The sequence below is a fragment of the Crinia signifera genome, chromosome 1 (genome assembly GCF_055691185.1).
Source record: "Crinia signifera chromosome 1, ASM5569118v1, whole genome shotgun sequence".
NCBI lineage: Eukaryota > Metazoa > Chordata > Amphibia > Anura > Myobatrachidae > Crinia > Crinia signifera.
In genome coordinates, this window is record NC_139217.1 from 156,761,620 (window position 1) to 156,786,933 (window position 25,314).

The 25,314-nt window shown below is 40.7% G+C and overlaps 1 protein-coding gene across 2 annotated transcripts in view; it reads left to right on the forward strand.

The window, feature by feature from the left end:
* Nucleotides 1-25,314, forward strand: part of WRN (WRN RecQ like helicase) — a 109,012-nt gene that overhangs the window by 74,530 nt on the left and 9,168 nt on the right. For both annotated transcript variants that reach the window (XM_083175069.1, XM_083175077.1), the window contains exons 21-30: nucleotides 945-1,046; nucleotides 4,312-4,404; nucleotides 8,134-8,272; nucleotides 15,968-16,138; nucleotides 19,478-19,575; nucleotides 20,662-20,737; nucleotides 20,833-20,909; nucleotides 21,275-21,344; nucleotides 22,673-22,785; nucleotides 24,009-24,123. In XM_083175069.1, the coding sequence (XP_083031195.1) occupies nucleotides 945-1,046; nucleotides 4,312-4,404; nucleotides 8,134-8,272; nucleotides 15,968-16,138; nucleotides 19,478-19,575; nucleotides 20,662-20,737; nucleotides 20,833-20,909; nucleotides 21,275-21,344; nucleotides 22,673-22,785; nucleotides 24,009-24,123 (1,054 nt within the window). The remainder of the gene's footprint in view (nucleotides 1-944; nucleotides 1,047-4,311; nucleotides 4,405-8,133; nucleotides 8,273-15,967; nucleotides 16,139-19,477; nucleotides 19,576-20,661; nucleotides 20,738-20,832; nucleotides 20,910-21,274; nucleotides 21,345-22,672; nucleotides 22,786-24,008; nucleotides 24,124-25,314) is intronic.

Consider the following 25,314-nt stretch of genomic DNA (forward strand, 5'->3'; position numbering starts at 1 on the left):
AAATAGATCCATGTTATCCACACAGTTATCCAGAACAGTCTGGTTACAATAATGTGCTCCGGAGTGAGCATTAATATGTCATTTCTCCAGCATTCCAGGCAGCAGTGAGCGCCATAATGAATATTGGCTCTGAGAATGAAATGATGACAGAATAATAGTCCATTGTTGCATGGGCACAGACTGCAGTCTCAGCACTAACCAGAATCTGTTTTACACTTGTGATATACCAATTCTCCTTAGATCATTTTGGTTTTAATAGAACTGTGTAGGAGACCACAACGTTCTGAGAACACAGAATGTATATTTATTCATGGGGCATTAAATTCAATTAAGGGTACATTAATAAATTAAGGACACTTGAAATATTTAGTATCAGGACACATCAGATTATTATTTTTTTTGGGGGGGGAGGGCAATACTTGTAGTCTATTATATGCCATTTGGCACTTGTAGTCTTTCAAGAGCATCTGCTTTTAGTGCATGCTGGTGTGATACTTTCATTGTAACCATAGAGCACACTGGTCAAGTGTACGAGGGGATAGACTTGGCCCAATGCAGAGTATCCTGATTTACCATGCAGTTAGATATACACTACACGCAGTTTGGCTTAAAGCTGATGTTTTGGGATTGTAAACTGCAGCTCTTCAATTGAACAGTTATGAACCGTGTTTGCTTTCTTCAGATGTCTTCAAGAGAATCAGAAGCTTGTAGTACTCGCCCCATCACTCGTCCTCCATAGTTTTAATATACAGTATATGAATTATGTGGATGGATGATGGGAATTAGAAATTTTTTACTAAACTTGTTTTATGTTAAGTTGTTATCCCCAGGTGTAGCTGCCTGCTCTCTTATTTTGTGGCCTTTAATATAATAATGATTGTTTAAAAAAATATATTTTAAAGTACCCACATTTTAAACTTTTTTTAATTTTTATTTTTATCTAGACGTATGCTAAGTGAAATCAAAAACAAACAATTTCGGGAGTACAAGCTGAAGATGTTAGCAAAGATGGAAAAATATCTTAATTCAACCAGCTGCAGACGCAAGTATGAGCCCATTCCTAATCACATTCTTTAACTTAATAAGATGTGTTATCCATACTTATCAATGTTACTGTAGCATTCATGGACATGTCTATGTAGTAGCTTGTCAAAGCTCTGAACACAGTGGGCCTAGAGTTAGAAGTAAATACAATGTGCATTTTTACACACTGGCAAAATTATTTTGCCTAATCGGTCTGTGTACTAGTTTCCACTGACACTATAGCCAGTATTTCTGTCAGGGTTTGGGGGTGCTCACCACTAGCAGCAGTCCAGTTCCATTCATTACAAATAGGCCCAGTGAGACCATGTCCCCGTCCTCCAACAAAGAAAAAGCAAAATGCAGATGCACACTCTAAGCACTAAGTACACTGGGGTAAGTTAAAATATAATAAACTCTGCAATTTAACATGAAATAATATTGATGTTCTTAACAAAAATATGTGCCTACCTACCACGGCCAGGTAACTTCATCAGATGGGCCCTAACATTCAGACTTTGTAAGTGAATGTAAGAAGCTTGAATTGCATTTGGAAGAGGAAGGGGAGCCAGTGTAGGGCTTGTAAGAGAGGGAAGATGACCAGAGTACTTTGAGGAGAAAAATGTGTCAGGCAGCTGCAGTGAGGATCAATTAAAGTAGAGAGAGGCGTTTGTCTGGGAGGTTAGATTGGCTTCTTATTAAAATAACCATTTTTAACAGTTAAACTGCAAATTTTACCAGTGTGATGTATTGTGTTGTCCTGGACCAGTGGTCTGATTTAGTGAACTGCTAAGAACCTGAATCTTACTCCATGATAAATAGTATTTAGATTGTGCACCTACATTTTTAGTGTGTGGCAATACATGTCTCAGCATGGTAGCACCTCTTATTATGTTTAGGATTAAGGTGTGAAGTCCAGACCCCTCTAGTTCATATATCTCCTTCCTTTAACATAGTTTCTTATGTGTAGATAATGGCATATATTCAATGCCGTGGGCAAGCGGTGACTGCGAGCAGGACTTTTTGCTCGCAGTCACCGCTCACCCTGTCAGTATTCAACTGACCCCCCTCATACGCAAATTCCCCCTCGCTCCGTTTTTTGAGCGAGGGAGAATTGGCGTATGTGCCTCCAAAAGCTGCGAGAATCGAGGCTAATTTCAGCGAGTTTGCTGCACTAGCCTCGGCTCTCGCAGTTTAGGGGAATCCTTGCAGTTCTGTGACGGCGAGGATTCCCCCGGAACGTTGCATAGTGCGAGCGGCCGGCGCGGGGGTTAAACTGCGAGGATCACTGGTTTTCTGCGATCCTCGCAGTTTAACCCCCTCGCCGGCCGCTCGCACCGGCATTGAATACATGCCATAGTCTCAGTGACTGGATTGTATTGTCTGCTCTCTAACAGTTTTAGCTTGTTATGAGCTGTTCGTTTAGTAGAAAATTAAAAATATTTTACACAATTATACAGAGCAATATATTAATTTATATGTTATAGTGTTTAAAAGGACTATAGTGTTCATTCTAGCACCCGCCAACTTTGAAAACCCATGCAGTTCCTCTTCCCTGCCTGGGCTGTCGCTGTCTGCTGTGGTGTTTCTAGCACAGGTCTGGTTTGCATATCAGTGCTGATATACAGACCACACTGTGCTAGAAGCACTACAGCAGACAGCGACACCCCAGGCAGGGAGGAGTAACTGCATGGGTTTTCAAAGTTGGCAGGTCCTAGAATGAACACTAGACTAAGAAGACAAAAAAAAGTCCAATTAACAATATGTTTAATTTGCTGTATGAGTAAAGTTAGAAAAAGATCATGGCCAGGTTATAATTAGAGACCATTTTAGTAACCCTGAAAAAAGTTGCTCAAAGTCAGCTGCTAGATTGTCCTACTTATTTTCTGAACTTGGCCAATGTAATGGTGTGCAACATTTATGCTTTGTTTGCAAATCAGATGCGACAACTTGCGGTGTTTGACTAGGAAGCATCTGATTTATTCAGGCCAACCGGAATGCGCTGTATATATAGTATAACAGTTGCAGGCCAGGAAGTAATGGGAGTCGAGTTATAATTGTCAATGTTTAAATTAACTTTAAAGTATAAAATAAGAGAACATTTGTAATATACATTTAAAAAATGATTTCTAACCTTAAAAATACAAAATACACTTTGATTTGTCAAAATAGCTCATGTGCTATACAATATTTCCATTGTTTTCCCATTAAATGCTAAGGATGCTAAGTAGAGGCACAAGCAGCTTTTATGGATTAAAATGTTATACAGCATACCTATATTCTGCATGTATTTGTGGCTCTATCTGCATAAAAAAAGTCCTGCTACAGTGTTTCCAAGCCAAACTGTGTACCATTATTTGCTATATATTGTTTGTAATTGCCACTATCTGCATATCAACCAGAATCTGCTTGGGCATCTAGATACTTATTTATTTACAGTGCTACGTTTCAGTGTCCATGTCAACTGTGTAGACATTCGGGTCAAAAACAGTGAAAACCCCCATGTTGACCATTTGACTGTCGACCTTGCCCATGTTGACCTAATGCTTGTGTCGACCTAATGTCGTGTCGACCTAGACCCATGTCAACCTTTCTGCATGTCGACCTAATGGCGTCGACTCAATGCATGTCGACCTGATGCTTGATGACCTAATGACCCTGTTTAACATGGGCAAATCATCTCGAGACGACTTTTTACTGGCATCTAATATTCAGAGCTGAATGCTTCCGACTTTCAGTGAACTTGGACTGTAAAATGTCAGATTTTATGCACGAATCGGAGCTAACTCGGCTCTCATTACATCCCGGCTCATAAGTCTACTTTATTGATCATTCATGGTGTCCACTATGTGATGTGTTTGTGGGGGGGTTTTGACACACATGTCTAATGTAGATGGCCTAAAGATTCAGCCCTGGTCTGTGAATTACTGCTATTGATGAGAGACGATGCGAGATGGCTTTCCTAGAAATATGCATATATTCTGCAACTCCTAAATGGTAGGACCATTCAAAGGGATGTCAGACAGCAACTTTTTTTTTTTGTCAATTACAACATATAGGAATATTTTGGGGGGATGGTTTAAATACACTTTATTTCACCTAGATATACAATGAGTAGCTGTATACTCTCTGCAAGAATGACATCACTGTCTGTGAATTAAACAAAGCCAATTAATTGTGTCCCCCTAGATTAAATTAATGAAGATCATTTTAGCCCATTATTTTCTTCATTCAATTTAACATGTAAATTCTTGTCCTTTTTTATTTACCTCACAATATTCCCTTGTGTAGGATCATCTTATCTCATTTTGAAGACAAACAACTCCGCAAGGCCTCTTCCGGTATCATGGGAACTGAAAAATGTTGTGATAACTGCAATTCCAGGTAAGTGCTCTCTCTTGGGGGTAAATGCCTGGACAGCTAAACATCTCTCGAACTTCTGCAAAGTTAAGGCAGTTTATAATCTTTAGTAAATGTGCCTGTTATTAATGCATTAGCTTTGGAAATCTTTAATTTGAATATTGGTTCAAGGAAAGAACTTTTGAGAATACTTTTTTTTACAGAAAAGGGGGGTGATTCGATTTAGTAACAGATATTTTTTTGAAAATTCTGTAATCACAAGTGTTATTCTTGTTAGACTGGTGTCACAAGGGTGGACTAGAAAGCTCCACTGATAAATATTAATAATAATAATCATTTTTATTATAAAGCCTTGCAGTTTCTTTGTCATAGATGTGATTTATACTTTAGCCTTTTTCAAACATGACGATGTCCGTTGCCTATATAAGGACAGTCTTCATTAAAGCATACAGATGGCGCGCCTCTCAGCTGACTCTCAGCAGTCTCACACACGGTGCAGTACGGCGGTGGGGAGTGATTTCCCTTGCCGTCTTTGCTTCAGGGAGTGGGGGAAGCTGATGGGGGCAGCGGGGAGATGCAGAGGTCCGTCGGCGGAGGACTCCGACGGAATGGGGCGTGCAAGCATCTTGTGCTCATGTGCACCCCCTTCCATTGGCTGGTAGTGGATGGTGGTTGCTCTATCGCCAGGAGCAGCTCAGATGGGAGCTGCTCCATCTGTATTTGTGAAATGAGTTTCTCTAATTTATAGTGGTTTCCCATAGATCAGCAGTAAAAGTGGTTTAATAAACTAAAGGTGCCCATACACTGAGGCGATTTCATCCGATTGTGACCAATCGGCCCGTTAAATCAGACCAAATCGCCTCTCCCTGACATGCAGTCGGGGCCGATCCATCACAATTGATCGCATGTGTCCCTGCAAGGTCCCGGCGGCTTTGCAGGGGTATCGGGTGTCCGAACACTGCTGCGAGACATCACAGCAGTGTATGGGTACCTTAAGGGGCCAATTCAGACCCATTCGTTATGGGCCAAAGTTACAGAGTGAACGGCTTCTGCGAGTTTCACACTTGTCATGCCGTTCATTCCATAGTGGGGGGCGGGCAGGGGGCTGGAGCAGGGGAACGCCCAGCATTTTATGGGCATCCACATAATAACACTGGCTGTTCCCCTGTTTGGGGCGGGCGGCTGACTTTTGTTAGCAAAGGCATTAGAATTCATTTGATGGTAAGCGCCCGTCAAATAATTTATCCTACTTGTGGTCGCATACGAGGGGATGTTGGCGTGCACATCCTCTTGCATTTTAGTGAGGGGTTCAGCGTTTAACACTTTGCTCGGCTGTGAACATGCAGCATAGTGATAAGGTCTGAATCAGGCCCTGAAATATTACAGGTAAGCAGAGTGTAATTATGTGGACTGGCACCCTGAAAGCTTGGGTAATTAGGCCCAAACAATTGGGGTTTTTGCTGCCTTAAATTAAATAAATCCAGAAATGCTCAAACAGAATCCAAATGCTAACACCGTCCTTCCTGTCACAGGTTCCCCTCATTGTCAGAATCTTTTCTTTAAATTACAGTATTGGCAAATTGTAGTATGGCATAAGTACAAATGTCTTGATCACCTGGTACAGCAATACCAGGTGAAAAGGCGATAAATGGGCTAATTCTGGTTGGTTGGCAATAGCAAACTCCTTCTTTAATGGACAAAACCACGTACACTGCAGATGGAGCAGAGAGTTACATTTGAGGGAGTTATTTTGTTTCTGTGCAGGGTAAATACTGGCTGCTTTATTCTTACACTGCAATTAAGATTTCAATTTGCACACACCCCACCCAAATATAACTCTCTCTGCACAAGTTACATCTACCCCACCTGCAATGCACATGGTGTTGTCCACTAAAGAAAGAGTTTGCTTTGGCAAACCAACCAGAATCCGGTTTGTTTCATGGGACTGTTGTCTGCTTCTACCAACAGTTTATGCCTATTTTTTCCAACACTGCTATTGGTGGAATACGAATAAATACTCTTTTTATCCTTGCAGAGTGCCTGTCTAGCTGTACTGTGCTGGGGATTTTAGCTCTCTACTAAAAGTCCTTCCTCAGGACAGAACATATACTAGTTACAGGCACATCACATGGCAACCACATAATTAAACAAAACCGCAGATGAAATAAAAACATCACCTGCTTATCTTTACATTGAGAGGATATTCCCCCCAAAAAAATCCGTAATTCAAAATCAAATCTACAGTACAATAAACTTTTGTAAAATACTTGAGTTAAATTCATCAATTAAAAATTGTATTGCAAAGAAACCTAAATGGTAAGTGGCAGTATTTTAGTTGCTTTCTCAGGCACAATGGTAGGCAAAACTGCAGAAAGTTACAGTAAAGAAATTGCATGTTTATGAATATACACTACTTGCACAGAGTTGACTGTTTTCCCAGGATGTAAATATCAGCCTTTTTTTGTAACTTTCTATAGCTGGTACATATTGACTGGGGAATGAAGGGCCCACCAGAGGAAAGCATTAATAGGGGCCCATACTTAAGGGCCAGTTACCATGGTTCTGAGACCAGCTTACAAAGCCATTTTAGGCCGCTTCTATGATCCTCTAATAGTGGCATCTCTACTTTAGGCGACACCCACTGCAGTTGGACATGCCTGCAAAAAAATGGGGTGAGACTTCCAGCCAGGACCACCATTTTTAGCACCCCAGGGTCCTGTAGATTTGGTGTATCCCCTTTGGCAGGTGACACACGAGTGCAGCCCTTAGCCCCCTTGTGATGCCACTGTCACCTAATAAAGTAGCAGTGGGGCCCCTCAGGCAGGTAGGCCCGCCACTGGTCCAAGCCTAGGTACAAAATGTACGTCTCAAAACACTTACTTGCAAGTCTGCATGGCCATGGCATGTAATCACACACTCCCAGTGTGTTATTTTATTATTATTTATTTATTTATTAAGAGTTTCTTATACAGCTCAGAATATTCAGTTGCGCTTTACAAAAGGAGACAGTGATACAACAAACAGGGTATTTACAGACAGTCAAATGGTAGGAGGGCCCTGCTCGCAAGCTTACAATCTATAGGGAAATAGGCATTGATACATAAGGATAGATACTGTATTTTTTATGGCATCGATTCCACCGGAATGCGTTTATAGGTTTGGAAGGTTTTATAGGGGAAGAGTCTTATTGTGCTTGGGAGGGCATTCCACAGAGTGGGTGCAGCCCGAAGAAAGTCTTGCAATCGGGAATGGGAGCGAGTAATGAGTGTGGATGATAGACGCAGATCTTGGGAGGAGTGTAGAGGTCGGGTTGGAAGATATTTTGAGATAAGAGAAGATATGTATGTTGGTGTAGTTTGGTTTATGGCTTTGTGTGTTAGTAAAATAATTTTGTATTGAATACGGTAGAATACAGGTAATCAATGAATTGACTGACAGAGTGGCTTTGCAGGCGATGAAAGTCTCCTATATGCTGCTTTTCAGGTGGAACACAGGGGCCACCAGATATAACACACTGAAATCTTGCCTCACTTAAGTTTTTAAAAGGTGGTTTTATTTTCTGGCAGTCATATTATGTCCAAATCTACTGTGTTCATAGAATTTTACTTGCAGTGTTTGATTAACTCTGAAATTGCTACAATAGTTGTCTTAACACGGTTGATCTATGGGATGCACAATAGTTTTAACACTTTTTATTTCTCTTTTGCTTTCATGTTTTTAAATCTTGTATCTAATCTAATTTATGCTTTGTAGATTAATAAACAACATTTCTGTTACTGTTACGGAGTGTCTTCAAGATTTTGGTGAACAAGCACTACAGTTACTCTCAGCGGTAGAAGCTCTAGGGGAAAAATTTGGGACTGGTGTGCCTGTCTTATTTCTCCGTGGATCAGTAAGTATATGTGATGTAGTCCTTTTTCTATTCTTTGTTATGATTCATTACTTTTATTTTGCAGTAGGTTCTTACTATGGAATCTGCTGCACAATATCTAGTTTCAATATTTCCTTTTAGAAGCAGTATGTAGTATCTACTGCTAACTCCTATATCTAAAATTAGTGGTATCTGTTCTCTGTTTTCAATTTACACCTACAGTTATCTGCTGACTGTACAGTGCAGGCCCTCATGAATCTAGTAGCTTCACATTGCAGGCCCTTGTGTATCTAGGCAGTGCCTAGCACTAAAGCTGGTCATACATCAGGATGACCAGCATCAGATCCGAGTCATCTTTCCTGCGGCAGCTTCCCAGGCACACAATAGATCAGTGGTAGCCAACTCCGGTCCTTGAGAGCTACCCACATTTCATGTTTTCCAGACCACCTAGCAGGTGCACTCTTTACTCACTGGCAAATTATAAAAGATACTTAACTTTTGATCTGTGAGGAGACCTTGAAAATGTTAACTGTTGGTAGCTCTCTAGGACTGGAGTTGGCTACCCCTGCAGAAGATTTTATGTGTAATTTCACATAAGATCTTTCCTAAGATCTGCAAATCTCAGCATACTATTTGTTCGCAGCATTGTTAGATCTTACATAAGATCTGAGGATTGACCTCGCGACCCGCGGGCCCCTGCATTGTGCTGAAACACGTCACAATTTGCACTCAAAATGCACACAATACATCACACGAGCCATCTAAATCGTGCGTTCGGGCCTGAAATCGTTCTGATGTATGGTCAGCTTAAAACTTGGGTGAAAGTCCTTTCTGCAGAACAATGATTGAAACCCTAAGTCTAAAGCAATGCTGGGTTGGTTAATAAAAATAGTAATGTTCTAAAAAGGTCAAGTGCAAAGTTCAAATCTCAATACAACTTGAAATCTGTGGCACTATTTGAAATTTACAGTCCACAAGTGTCATCCAAGCAACCAGGAGCAAATCTGCAAGGAAGAATGGCAAACTGTGGAAGTTATTCTAGTTGACACGTAGCGCTGCAAAGTTCACAGCGCTGCATGTCTTTTTAAGCCTGTCCGCTGCTCACACAGGCTGCCACCCCCACTTCGCAGGGCAAATTCACCTGCATGGCTGCGAATGGATGTTTTGCATAAAGTGATGAATGATGTGGAAGGTACACGCAAAACTAAGACACACTCAGGTGTCTTAGCTTTGAGTGTGTTCTGGAGGGGGAACAGGGCGGGCAGTGATGTAAGCTGCCTGCCCCCAGCACCCGCATCACTGGGTTATCACCATGGGAACACTGGGCGTTCCCATGGGCGTGACTACTCGCCCATGCCTGCACTGGTGGGTGCGAGCACCTGCCGAATGCTCGCCCTCAGCATATGCGCATTGACTAGGATAAGGTCTTGTGTGTAACCCCGGTAGAAACTTACTACAACAGATTTAAAGCTGTGATGTCACAAAAGGTGGCACTACTAAGTAAGTCTCCAGTGGTTGAATATGTATGACAACAGTCATTTTCTATTTTTTTTTATTTTGAAAAACATTAATATGATCTAAAACAAACAACAAATGTGGAGGATGCCGATGTCATTGCTGCAGTGATGCCAAACAGCCCCTCTTGGCTTGCCAGGTACCCTTAGACACTGCTAGCATTGGGCATGCTTTTGCATCTTAATTGCAGTGTGATGTGTCTGGGATTCACCAGCAGACTGATTCATTCGAAATGTGTCACTTGTATATCTGTGTGCGACAGCATCTCTGAATCTGTGATCTGTGCTTGCTTCTACGATCTTAAAGTAAATGCACTTAATGGCTAGGTGGTAGCAGCATTTTAGCTGTCATACACATTGTTATGTTGCCATACAAAATTTGTATAATTGGCATTGTGGCAGGCAGACTTTAACTTATATAACCTTAGGCCAAAAGCCAGTCTGTACTGGGTCTTACTGAACCTTAGGCCAAAAGCCAGTCTGTACTGGGTCTACATATCAAGCTGAAGTCTGTTATTGATACGCTTACAATGATATCTATTAAATCCGGGCCACCTATGAGTTACACAGGTTCTCTGACTAACCAGGTGAAATTCAGGCCAGCCACAGATCCTGTGTAAATCACGGCTGTCCCAGAATAAAGGGGTATTATGGCAAGCCTAGTTATTGAAGAGGGGGAACTTCAATTAGAAGACGGAAAGTATCTATAAGAGCTCATATAGAGGGCAGAGCTGAGGGTACCAGCTGGAAGAAGATGAATACATTCTGCGGCATCCCCTGAGGAAAGAAAATAAATACACTCAAACTTCAGTGGCTTTCATTTCTAAATTGAATAGGGACATTTCCCCAGTCAAAAACACCATGTGCTGTTATGGGTCCGCGCTAAGGGGGTATTTTTCGTCTAGCTCAAAAAATCTACCCATTTGCCACTAATACTTAAATGAACAGAAATTGTACAGGTCGGGTCTGCCTTATCCATGTACTACGAAAGCCGTGATTTTTCAGAATATTTCGTTTTTTGTTTCCCCACCCCCCCAGCCCCTTTTTTTCATACTTACCTCGTCCCCTGATGTCCATGGCGGCCACCGGGATCATCTTCAGCGGCATCTCCGGTCCCAGGTGTGCATTGCTCGATCGCGCACTCACACAATGCCACCCTGGGACCGGAGATGCTGCTGAAGAGGATCCTGAAGGCCGCAGTGGACATTGGGGCACCACCAGGGGACCAGTTAAGTAAGGAGGGGAAAAAAATGATTCCAAAAAAACGAAAAAAACCCTTATCCAAAATGCTTGTGGTCACAAGCATTTCAGATAAGGGATACTCAACCTGTACTGTCATGTTATACCGTGTTCTCACTGCGAGTGAGAACTACACGGCCTTTACCCAGCATTAAACTGCCGAGGACTGCAGCGACGGACCCCCGTTCTCACTGCTAGGCAAATTCACGGGTGAAGAAGTTTTACCCGGTAATTTGTCTTTTAACACGGGTGTTTATGCAATGAGAACGGGTCAACCCATATCTGCATACCCGGATCTCATATATGGGTAAGAAGAAGAGTTTTACCCGTGTATGAGATCCGGGTATGCGAACCGTTCACACTGCAAATAAACCCGTGTTAAAAGGCAAATTCCGGGTCGACATGCTAGAACCAGAAATTTGCCTGCAGTGAGAACGGGGTATTATTTAATGGAGATACTTAATTAACTTTACTTTGGCAGTTTTCAATACTGACGATCTTTTTTCTGTTTAAATAATAAATGAACCTATAGTATTTTTCCTTTTCTGCTCTGTTTTATTATATAGACACACAGACATATGCAGATAGAGAAGACTCAGACTGGGTGTTATTTTTGTTGTTTTACATCCACCTGTATGTGTTATCCCTCAGATAACGATGTACAGATGGGCTCTCAGGCAGTCCTGAAATAGACCACAGGAGGGGATCAGGTTTCGTCTATTACATGACAAGCTAGTCAGTCTGCTGTACTAAAAGTTCTCCTGGGAACTTTCGAATTAGGAAGTTGCTTTTGATGAAATTTTATCCGGCCTTTGTTACGATGTAAGACAAAGAGCGTTCCAGATAGAAATCCTCCAAAGTAAAGAAAAAATAAGAAATAAGTGGTTTGCCTTGTCTGATCACATTTAATGAGATGTTACTGAAATGAATCCTTCAGTCAACAAAGACAGCAATCATTGCAGATGTGTAGCTTTCATTGCTTGTTGCCTTTAATGTTAAGATATCGGTTTCACTTAATTATTAGTCATTGTGTCTATTAATAAACCAAATACTTTTAATGTCTAGTTGTTATTGTAAAATTTAGATTTTATACAAGTAAACAAGCTCACCCTGCACAATGAGGCTTTCATCCACAAAGGGGTTTAAAGCCCACAAAAAGCAGCATATTAGTGATTTCATGCTGTAAAGGGAGCAATTGAATTGCTATTTGGGTGCCCGCCCCTAAAGGGTGTCTAATGACGGTAGTTCTGCCATATGGGTGCACAAATAGCGGGCGCCAGCATTTCTCCTCACAGCTTCCCAACTACCTGTCTTGCAGGTAGAATTTTAGTCAGGTTTGGACACTTTGCACAGCTACACATGGTGCTTTAGGACACATCAGAAGTAATGGGCACCGGACTGGAGCAACAATTAACTACCCCCATAGAGCCCGATTCTGAGTCGCATGCGGTATCGTTCACTGCAGCATCTTTTGGCAGTCATAATCTGTGAATGTAGGGCCTTTTAAGGGCTCATGCACTTTGCATATGGATTGGTGCTTCCTGATACACCACCATAGGTCACACAATGGAAACTTGCACTAGCCCTATTGGAGGTGCAGCATCTCCATCATACCATGGCCCCCCTATTCCTGTGAATGCAGCTGCTTGCATTGACACACATATGTGACGCTCCCATAACATGCCTACTGAACAAAACAGTAGTTAATTTCTAGCCCCCTCTCAATCACAGCCCAGGAATGCCCAATATTGTTCTGCCACCTTTCTGATATCATCTGTCCTGATTGTACAGGCACCCTTCTTCTCTGTGTAATACATGCACTGTAAGGGTTTGCAGAAATAGTCACACATGTGCAATTGCATCAACTACAAGGACATCAGCATTGGGTTACGTCTATCAATACCAGACCACATACTCATATACATATAATTTTCCAAAGCAGGATGGCACAGATGTCGGTACTTGTTTCCTAGCACGGCACCCAGATTTTCTATGTATGCTAACGTAGTGAAATCACATGTGCTTTTTTTTTTGCATGCGATGAGATGCGATTTTTCATTGTATTAGTATCCATACCATGAGATGTGATGGTACTTCATTTTAAAAGCACCCATGCACCCCCACTATCCACGTCACCCCATAGCGTGGCAAGCGCAGCGAGTCCCACGCAAACAATAAGGGGGAAAGAAAGGAAAGGGGGGGGGAGGGAAACCGAGGTGCAATGCTGGTACATGGGAATATAGATCAAGGGATACACCAGGGAAACAAAGGTGGTAATGTATGCCACCAGGGTGGCTAATAAAGCATTTAGGGTGTAGATAAAGTCTTACCATATGTAAATCGAAGTTAAACCGGTTTCAGTAAACTGTCAGCACGGGGATGAGAATGCAATTGCACCCAAATCATCACTATATCCACTAAAATCTAGAATTAGGGATATCAAAGTGGGACCGGAGCCAAAAATAAAGGCCTGAGGGGAACATGCAGTCCCCATAATCTCTAGTCAAGGCTATAACTTTCCACCAAAATGGAAAAGGAGGGAAGTCCTGCCATATATGAATTACTGTAAAAGCTTTCCCATGTCATATTCAGAGGAGAGGGTGTTGTATATTAGGTCGGCAATGACAACAGATTGACATATGAAAAGGTTGACATTGAGTTTTTTACGTAGACCACATATTAGTGCATCACGTCCACTCGCATGGCTTACTGCACTTGCCATGCTTTGGACCGTTCTCAGACAGATTCCACATGGTCTGTAAAGTATGAGAAAAATCGACCACAGCCATGTGGACCTTTTTTGCTTGTTTGCCTGTTTTTGCCTGTTTTTGTCAACCATATGTATGCCGACCTATTGGTCTAGACATGGTTGACCTACTGTACCATGTGGATACCCGGCAGAGAGGGGGGCATTTTGAGAAGAATTTGTGTAGGACACGGTCATCACCTGGCCTATTTCTTATACTCCGTTTCTAAAAACCTCCATGATGGAGGACAAACATTAACTTAGTAGACTTTCTCAAAATGAACATGAATGACTCGTGGCATTAGATCCTTTACCCACTTTTTTTTTTTTAACTTAAGGGGATCTTAGTAGATGGAGTACTAGTAAAATTATATAGATACCTGAGATTGTGTGAATAGAAGTAGGAGCTCATAAATTCACATATGGTCAGCTCTCTATCAAAAGTAAGTGCCCCATGTAAAGAATTAAAATGTATGTATCGCTAGAGCAGGGGTAGGCAAGTAATTTTTAACGGCGTCCGAATATTTCTAATTATTTTGATCGAGGTCCACAAAACACAAAATCAAATATCTTAGATGTACTTCTTTGAAGAGACCCTCCTCCCCATTCCCCTCCCACTGCATAGCAGCCATTAAAAAAGAAAAAATACTCCCATCATATATTAAAACTTACAGGGAGTTGTCTGTCACGATCCCCTGCTGCTCCCTCCTGCCGTAGCTGCTTCTGCTGGGCCCTCTTGCTCTCACTGTGCCCTCCTGACACTGCTGCTCCCGCTGGGCCCTCAGCTTCGCCACATGGAGCCGACTGAGTTCCTTACAAGAGTCGCGCAGGTGCGACATGATTTCATCCACGTACCCGCCGCAATGCATTCCTGGGACCGCTGCAGTTTCAGGAGTGTGTAGGCGGTCCACATCTCTGTCCTTTGCGGTCCAGAGATGGACCAGAGTCCACCAGTTGCCTACCACTGCGCTAGAGAAACACTGTAATCTATTTTAATAAGGTACTTGCCCACATCTGTTGTCAGTCTAACACCGAGCGCAAAATAATAGCCAGCTAGCAAATGAAGATCATGAGCAGTAGCTGTCCACCCCTGAGCCGTCTTTGTATGAGCACTGTAGTTTTATATCTCGCTTGAGGAAACCTCAAAGAAAGGCTCCTAATCTTTATAGCGCGTCATATGACAAACTTTGGGTTATACCACTAATTTTATTTGTGAATTCTATGAAGTATATTAGGCTAAAGCTCTGTAAATAAAAGGGAGTCCTATCTGGTACTTGTCTATCCATAGCTATGCCTTATTCATGACCTTGGTATAGGGTTGTCACCACGATACTGGAATAAAAACCTGGGACAGATGGCTAAATACACCAGTTATGGCACCACCAGAAATGCTAGCAGATAAGTTATAAGGGTCTTGGGGATGGATTCAATTAGCCATTATAACATTTTTGTAGCTGGAATTTATGTGCTTTTTGTGTAGTAATTTTGGTTATTACATCTAAGTAGTGCAGTTACTTTTATGGCAGACTCGTGTGTCCACCAGCTTCACGCCACGTTAAACCCCTGTAAATAGGTTTTAATGGCTGATTGAATTCCCCTCTTGGTCATTTTCTGTGATGTGGCTTGGAATGTTCTAGTAGAAGTTCAATGTTAAGTCCAGTGTATTCCATCAGATGCATTTTGTTATGCGAGTGCAGTGGAGGACTGATATGTTGGGATAAATCATTTTGTTTGGGTTCATTCAATCAATTTCTTTTTTCAATTGGAAATTGCATTATAATCCTGATTTAAAAACGCATAAACAAGCTCTTAACTAAAATGTAAAATATCCTGTACTCAAAGCCTTTATTAAGCACCCAATGTCTAGAAAAAGGTTTCAGCCATAAATCCTTATTTTCTCAATAGGACATCTACTGTATGTGTCTCTGCAAAGGCTTAATGGAGACGTCCCATAACATAATTCAAGTTTCTATGAATGCTGTATATAAAATATGTGGACCCATCCAGGAGTGTTGTATCTTCCTTATTATCTGCACCATTACCAATTTCTATGCAGGATGTGTTCATTAAGTTTACTAAAATCTAGATCTTTGCTGTGAATCTGTTACTAGCTTCCCATTGCATATTTTGTCATTAATATATTTTTTTAATATTTAATCCTGAAATTAATTTAATATGGTTGAAATAACACTGTTTACTATTTTAATTCCACTACAGAACTCCCAAAGGTTACCAGATAGATTTCGTCGCAATCCTCTTTTTGGTAAGGGGAAAGATCAGACGGAGGTCTTCTGGAAAGCTTTGGCACGACTGCTGATCACTGAAGGCTATCTTCAGGAGTCTTCTGGGCAAAACAAATTTGCAACCACATGTGGCCTTTCAGTTAAGGTAAAGTAATAGTTTTACAAAATGTATGACCTTCAGCAGAAAAGCAAGGGGTTCTCTGGGGCCTACTGTGAATTGCATATTTCTTGCTGAAATATATTTGGCAGAGGGATGGGGTATTTACAATGTAGACATTGTAAATGGTGGTCCTGCACTCACACCCCATCTGCCATTTTTAGCTAATTAAATGTATTTAATGGTTGTGTATTACAGCTGTATTTAGAAGCCCCTAAGGCTTTGGCTGCTTATAATGTGCAATTTGTAGTGATATAGTGTGTGTTTGTCCCAATTCACTCCCAGCATTTCGCTGAAATGCCCCATCACCAGTAGCCTACTCCCACATGCCCCCCCCCCCCCTGCCCTCAGTGTCTGACATGCCCCATCACCAGCAGCCTACATGCCCTCTTTGCCAGCATCACCCCATAATGCTACATCACCAGCCTGCTACATGCCCTTCTGTGTGCCCCACTGTCTATTACTGACCCACCCTATTACTAGCAGCCATCTTCCCCACAGTTTTACCTAGACTGAGCTGTGGGAGGGGGCATAGAGGGGAGGAGCCAGCATATCCTGTTTGAAGTTTTATGTGCACAGACTTTTTTTGGACACCACCTATACTCCATAGTACTAAATGAATCCCCAGTATCCCTTATGGACTCAGAGAAAAGGATTTATCGGTAGGTATATAAAATCCTAATATATATCTAGAATACCAATACACACCATAGTTGACAGACACAGCTCACATCATCTAGGATGGATAACTGAAGGTAAATAATAGGGTGCGGGGGAGTCATTAATTTTTTAGGGTCCTTTACATCCAACTGATGAATTCCATTGTTGTCCTGGGAAGGAGTGACGTGGGTGCCTTTTATTTCTGTAACACCCTCCTGAGGCAATGAGAAGAAATGTTTCTTAAAACACTGCTTTTGGGTGTACAATTGGCGTGCCCAATAGTTTCGATGGTTTAGCCGTTTCAAGTTACATGCTCCAAGAGTAAGGGGTGCCCAGTTTCTCACAACTATTGGGCAATACAATTGAATATCACCTTGTCACTTTAGACATGCTTGCAAAAACAATGGAATTACCTTCATAATGATAGCAGGTATATAACTGAAATTGACAAATTCTATCAAATAGTTTTATATATTTTCATATGGAATGAGAAAAAGGATGTAATTGTGTCATTTCGTTTTCAATAGCTGTAAAAATATCATTGCTTAGCTTGTGTGAAAATACATGCAGACTGCACTTGTACATTCTTTTGCTAGGAATTATTTAGAATAGATGATGCTATATTTAGGTGCCGGATTCAGCTTTCAAAGCAAAGGGGAATGTGATCAAGCCAACTCTGATCTCACTTCAAGGTTCAACGATTTTAACAAAGAAAGGATAGAAAGAAATATTACGACTTATGACAAATTTTTAAATTAAAATAGGTGTCCGTGTGTTTATTAAATCTACATGTTTAAAAAAGAGGGGTATATCTGATTGATGTACATAGTATTTACACTAACCAAGTTTACACTGATATTTAGTCATGTTTAGTAATGTTGACACTATGGGTGAAATGTAATAGGATGAGAGATTCAGAAAGTGAGAGATTTGGTAAAATATCTCCAGTTTTTTTTTTTTAAGCGGCAATCATTTACACTGCAAAATCAAATTGGTTTTGCAGTTTAAATAATTGCCGCTTTAGAAAAATTGAGATTTCTTACCAAATCTCTCACTTTATGAATCTCTCATCCAATTACATTTCACCTTATGCATTTAGTCTAGTTCTGCATCTATCCCTAATACTAACCCGGGATCCAGGTAACCATCCTGGTGGTTGAGATGCAAGCAGTCAATAATACTGACACTGGTCAGAAGCCGCGGGGATACGGTTAGGGTTAAGCACTAAGGGTGGTGGGTAAGGGTTGGGCTGCAGGTAGGGGGGTGGGTGTGTGGGTAGGGGGGTATATTGATGTAAAAGGGTCTGGGTCCTGACCAGTGGGATGCCGCTTCCTGCCATCAACCCTCAAGCTAATCTTAAGGCAAACTTTGACATTATGACCATGTCCACATTTTGAAGGTGTTAACATTAATTATGTGAACATTTCTTCCTCGGGTTCCATGGTCCCACAGGGTGACATTGGGGTTGTAGGCAGTTCTGAGGACCGTGGCACCAATCAGGAAAGCTTTCAGGTTTCCCAGGATGCACAGCTCCTCTCCCATATAACCCCGCCTCCATGCCTAGCTCATCAATTTGTTAGCCAGCCAATAGCAGGAAGCGGAGAAGGAAGAAGATAGACAAGAGCATGCCAGTACTCAGACATAAATAGAGTGAAGGAAACTAAGGTGGTGGAAGTCACAATTTGTGTATCACAAAGGAATACCTCAGGCTTAATTAAGGGTGGGTGCCCTGTGGGTATCATGAACCTCGAAGAAAGAGTTAACCTAAGGTAGGTCTACCATAACTCTCGTTTTGTTATCATGTCACATCGGCATTCTGAATGTGATTAACAACATTCTTACTGCATATCGTTTAACATATCCATGTTGTGTCTTCAACGTAGCCCTCTGTCCACAGCTGTACTGTGTGGCTTATATATTGTTGGCAAGTTTTGATTACACCATGTCCTGCTCAGACTGTAGGGCAGGCATGTCCAACGTTGGCCCTCCAGATGTTGTGAAACTACACATCCCAGCATGCTTTGCAATAGTTTTACCATTCTCTAATAGCAAAACTGTGGCAAAGCATGCTGGGATGTGTAGTTTCACAACATCTGGAGGGCCACCGTTGGACATGCCTGCTGTAGGGTATGTAAACATGCTGATGTTATAAACTGATTCTGATTGGAATGCATGGTAAGAGCAGTGCTGTTTATGACTCTCCCTATGAAGTGGAGATTTTTAATTGGGCTGATTCACAGGTGGTCCCTATTTCAATGTTTACACTAAACATGTTTTGAGATCTGCACAGACGTTGCATGCGCATCGGCACATCTGGGTCTGCAATGTTGCTCGCAGTGCCCCAAAAGCCGCAGTATGATTAATATACTGCTGGTATTTGGATAAAGTGACGGGCAGCGTTCCAGAAAATGGGTGCGTGACAGTCCCGTTTTCTGGATGTGCAAAACTAGTGGCTGTGTTATCGTACACCGCTTCACTGAAACGAGCAGCCTGATCTCCCCAGATATCCTGAGTAACCTCAGGGTTGGAGAGACCATTAGAGATAACCTAATATGAAGTCCAATAATTCTTATTCATTTCTTATTATATAGGATCTCTTATTAATGGTTATCATTCTATTAAACCATTTACATTTTATTTTTTGATAAGTGTTTCTTTTCATTATAGGGTAGAACCTGGCTTAACAAAGCAATGACTGTCAAATCACCATGCCTACTGTTGCCACCCAGTGAAGAGCTGTGTCCTCCAAAGCGTATTGTTCCAAGGTAAGGAACTGTAATAAAACAAATATTATGCATTCCATATACTGGCTGCAGCTGAGACCTGTAACAAGAGTACCCCCCTTGACTTACCGCTGTCATTCACTTGAGTGTCATTAGGATAAATAGAGCCGATTTAGTTGAATAGGACGATCCTCAATGTTGCACAACAATATGTATGGAGGGCAATAAAATATTGGCCATGATAAAGAAATCATATCCTTGAAACCGTTTCATTATTCGAGTTTACTTCAACTTAATGGTGTGGCTGCTGAATCCATCATTCTTAAAGCTAAGGGCCATTATGAAAGTGTACTTCAAACAATGCAGAAGGCTCAGACACCTGTTTAGCCTACAATTAACATACAGTGAGCAGATTCCCTATCTTTTATTGTTTGACCAGGTTGCATCTATATTTGCAGTATGAGCTAGAACATAGCTTAAAGTTCAGATGTTTAATGGTTCAGTTTTCAATTCTTTTGATTTTCTTTCAAAGAACAATGACTCTCTTGCCTGACATTTTTTGTCCTGTTCTTCCATGCCAAATCCATTGTGCTTACAAACAAACCTTTGTTTCGGCCAAAGGTGGTTTCTACATTCCAGAATTGTGATTCCAGCCTAGGGTGTAAATTTATTAAGATGGAATTTTAATTGATGATAACAAACAATCAGATTTTATCGGTTATCCTCTAGAAGGTGCTGCATATTGATTTTTACTCCTGATCTGTCCTTGGGGCTTTGTACTTTTGACCCTTTTAAAGAACTTAATGTCTCTTCTCCCCATTTTATATACTGTAGTTAACCTATTATTATTTTGTGCCCCCTCCCTAATTAATTATGCCTTTAGAATTAATTCGGATATTGTGCTTCTTATCTTTTTTTTTATAGTGTTCTTGTCTAAACTGAATTCTGTTTGGTATTACGAGCCAATATATATTATATATAATGTAGTTTGACAACTGCTGCAATATAGGTCGGGTAAGCCCCGCTCAAAAATAGTGGATTTACCCAATATTCTCAGAGAACTACATTTTTGAACATTTTTGTATCTATCATTTTTTGTTTAAACATTTGTGGGGTTTTTTTTTATAGCTTGCCGCCTTGTTCTCCAAAGGACACGCAGCCATCAACCAGTGTGAGGGACAGCAAATCTACACCCACTATTCAGGTAAGGTTTTTTTTTTTAATTTTTCTTTTTTAGAAGTACAGTATTTTAAGCAATTTTGCCGCCTAAAAGTTGTGCCAACTTTCACACATTTACAGAAATTTTCATTAAGAGACAAGTTTTCACATCAAGATGCTGGGAAACTTCCCAGAACTACAGAAGTCTCCAAAATCAGGTATGTTGTATGTAGGCATGAAGCTTGGTCTGTAACTTGAAAGTAAGATTTGAAGTAGGATGTTGTTAAGAGTTAAAAGTTTAGGGCAGGGCTGGGCAACACCGGCCCTCCAGATGTTGATGAACTACACATCCCAGCATGCCTTGCATCAGTTTCAGCATGGCCACATAGCAAAACTAATGCAAAGCATCCTGGGATGTGTAGTTCACTAACATCTGGAGGGCCGGTGTTGCCCAGCCCTGGATTAGGGGAATTGGAGTATAATGTGATGATTTCCATTGTATACAATATTTTAAATCTGGCTTCTAGTATTGTGTTTTATATTGTTTTCATATTTTGTGGGTTTTTTTATTTTTTTTTGTAAGCAATTTGAGAAAACAATCACCATGCAAACAACCAGAGCCCACTGTGTCCCCGAGAGAGATGCAGCTACAGGTGAGTTCTAGACCATCCAGTACTGAATCTACTGTATGATTTCAGACTGTAAAGAGCGTTTTACTATGAACAAATGATACATACAGTATATTTTGCATACTACATAAATATCTTAAGAATTTCGAGCTGTTTTGTTTTATTATTATTTATTTTAAATTTGCTGGCTCCAGAGGGTGAACAGAACTTTTGCACCTGCACTTTCTTCTCTTATGATATTACAAAACTGTAGAAGTGTTACCCCCAGTTAAACCTCAGAATGTATTATTGGGTAGAGTGTGTGAATTAATTATCTAGTAATCCTCCCAATACAAAGGATCTCACTGTTTATAATAATCCAGTGAAGCTATCACCGCAACTACTGAGGGAATTCTTTCTTTCAACAGACTGTAAGTTGTCAATGTCCCTCTTCCATTACTTTAACATTCTCTTGCATGGGAAGTAAATTGGTCCTCAAGGCATCCCAACTGTCCTGGTTTTACGGATATCTGTGGCTAAGAACAGATGATTTAATAAAATTGATTGAGGTACTCATTGAGTCACATGCGCCCAAGCTTGGTTACCCTTAAAACCTGGTACAGTAAGTTAGGGTGTTTTGAAGGCCAAGTTAGGGAACCATTGTCATAGAGTTATATTGATATATAGTGCTTTTCTGGAATAAGGTAATTGGCTTGTCCAATGAAATAGTGGAATCTCCTGTTCCGATGGGTCTGGGGTTTTGGTTTATTTCATGCTCCATCGCTGTTACTGGAAGTAGAGTTTACATATTGAATCTATGCTAAGGTCTTGATTCTTGCTTTCACCATAGCTCTTTCCATATCTGGGTCTCTTGGTACAGCCCCTTCCTGCCACACCTCCCACCATCTGTTTCTGTTTTCTTTTTTCATTCTGCCTCATATTTACTTTAAGTTTATAAACAAAGTATAAGTTGTAGTATGTATATTCGAATGTTACATTAGTTCTTTCCTGTATTGTTGTTTATCAGTTTTTTGATATCTTCAAAAGTAATATTTATTTAAAAAATAAAATAAAATCATAGTGGCAGAAGAGGAGAGCACTTTTGGATCAATGTTGATTTTTGCAATCTTTAATTGATTGATCTTCAAATTTGGATTGAGTTTCTGAGAGTGTGTGAAGGACCCATGTCCTTAAAAATAGTTAGCACTTGGTAAGGAAAGGATACTGCATAAGTAATGACAATACAGATCAGCAGTAGCTAGAAACAATAAATGTATTTAGACATTCTAATAAATAAAAAAAAAATGTGCATTTTGTCATATCAAAACAGATTTCGCTTTTATATAGACTGTAACTGATGCCTGTTTCCGCAGACCACACTGTATGGCATGCTGGTAGCAGCTAGGCAGAAAATAGCCAGCGAGAAGGATATTCCTCCAGCCGTATTAGCCACTAACAAGGTGCTCGTGGACATGGCTAAAATGAGGTATATACATATTTGCTCTTTCCAAAATCTAAACAACATCATCATCATCATCCTCATCATCATCAAATGGAACATCATCACAAAGAAAAGGGAACACTTGCACTCTTATATAAATGATACTATTTGTTTTGTTTGCTTAATGTACTTCACTTTTATGTAGAGCATGTGACTATATATCTATCACATAAGCCACTAGAACACCAGTACATGACATTACCAGCAGACATTGTATTGTCTCAGAGGGGTATATTAAGCAACAAGATAAATACCCCTAAAGTTCTAAGTACCCTTTCTTCACAGTCTGGATTTTTTACATGGCCATATACAGCACTTAATAATAGTCTAGAGAACTATTACACTAGAACATACACACTATGCGATATTAAAAACAATATTACATTTTGTCCCCCTGAATGATATAGTTTATAATATAATCTAGTGTGTACACTCTATATTGTTAAGGATGAGTGCTCCTGTGGGTGGTTAACAACACCCCCTGACGCCTGTACATGCAGCTCAATTGGACTACATTGTAAACGACTGCATGTACGGTGCGTGGATCCGTAGTAGTGTAAGCACTATATTGTTCGCCCTGGAGTTCAGAGGGAAATCATTGACAATATTGTCCATAGACTATGTCAGTGTGCACGCGCATTATGCCCAGTCTCTTTACAGTTATTGTACCCTGACAGGTGACTTTACAACATATTATTGGGGAATTTTCCATGCAAACGTTAATGTTTCTATTCAATATCATACTGCACATGCTATATGCCCAGTACCTGAAGCGTCTAACTTTTGTATAAATAAAACAATGGAGTTAATTAAGCTAAGTAAATACTATATGATGTAATAAACATTGCAATGGTCAATCCAATTTCTATAATTCCAGAAGACACGTTATAGAATGTACGCACTATGCCGCCTTCTGAACGGTCCAGAGATTGTGTGGGAGTGGCAGTTCAGATGTGGTAGTCAGAGGATAGACTGAACCAATATGTTGTGTGGTTTTGCATACACTACTAGAGAATATGTACATTGTTTATTCGTCACACATCAGATGGGACAAGGCAGTAAACAACTTTTCTTAAAAGTTACAGATTGTACACACTATTGACTGTCTTGTGATAATATATTGGATGATAGGCTTTAGCCTTTTAATTATTTTCACAGTTTTTCCATAATTCCAAAATATTTCCTCTGGTTATTCATTACACCTACAGGCCAACCACTGTTGAAAATCTGAGAAAACTGGACGGCGTATCTGAAGCAAAGGCCACTATGTTGGCTCCCCTGGTAATGACGGTGAAGGAGTTCTGCCTTGCTAACAGTTTGCAGGTACAGTCCTTAAATGAGTTGTGAGCTATTATATATTACTGTAAGTTATTATGGTGCTTTATATTCAAGACTGGTAATTGCAATAGAACAGCAAAACTGCATTTATGTTGCTGGATTAGGAATTGATCTGTTTACTGCTCATTGGTCCTCCTAGTGTTTATTCATAACAATCAGAGATGTACGCAAGGCTATCTTGTATACGGATTGTGTGATTTTAGTACTGAGCATGCAGCTATGGGTGAGTTGTACCATCACATTAGTTACTACTCTAGTGGGGGTGTAACTGAGCTGAGCAGGACATCCGCACATAATGTATGCTTTGTTGCATATGGATTTGCCTGCTGTGCTGAATTAGGTGTACTCTGAGAGCAATCTGATTCTAGATGCATATCTCACACCAGGTATTGGACTGGCGCAGTTGCGCACATACTAACAGATATTTGAACAGGCAGGTCATCAGATGGGTAAGGAGTTATGTGGTCAAATATCTGCATTAAGTTCTGTGCAATTGCGTACCTCTTGTGTACAACTCTGTATAAATCAGCCCTTGTGTCCTGATAAGAACACCAACCCTTTTAACTTTTACTGCTGACTTTCGGACTATAGTACCCATACAAAAACAAGATGCCTCATCATATGCAAGTTGTGAAGACTAGGGCCTACACCAAATGTCATCCATATCCATATCTGTGAACACCAAGCCACTTCCAGCTTTCCCCTGTGATAGTGGTTATTGTATAAATGGTAGACCATGTCTAGGACGACCACTAATGGTGGACAGTGAGTAGTTCAACACCTTGAAATGGTCGACTTAGCCCAGGTCGACACTGACAAAAGGTTGACACAAGCTTATGGTCAATATAGACCTAGTCGACATGCGTTTTTCATGTTTTGGTGTCTGTCAACATATGTTGGACACCGTATAGGTGTACCGCATCCCCGTGCATGACTCGCTGCGGTGGGCACACTATTATATTACTATTCTAGGCTGACTTGGATAGTAAAGAATGAAAAACTATCTGGGTTTTTTAAAGAAAACGTGAAAAACTCATGTTGACCATATTCATGTTGACCATAACCTTGTGTAGCCCTTTTGTCAATGCCGACCTTGGTTAGGTCAACCATTTCAAGGTGTTGACCTTGGCACTGTTGACCATTAGTGGTTCACCTAATGACTGTTGACCTAGACAT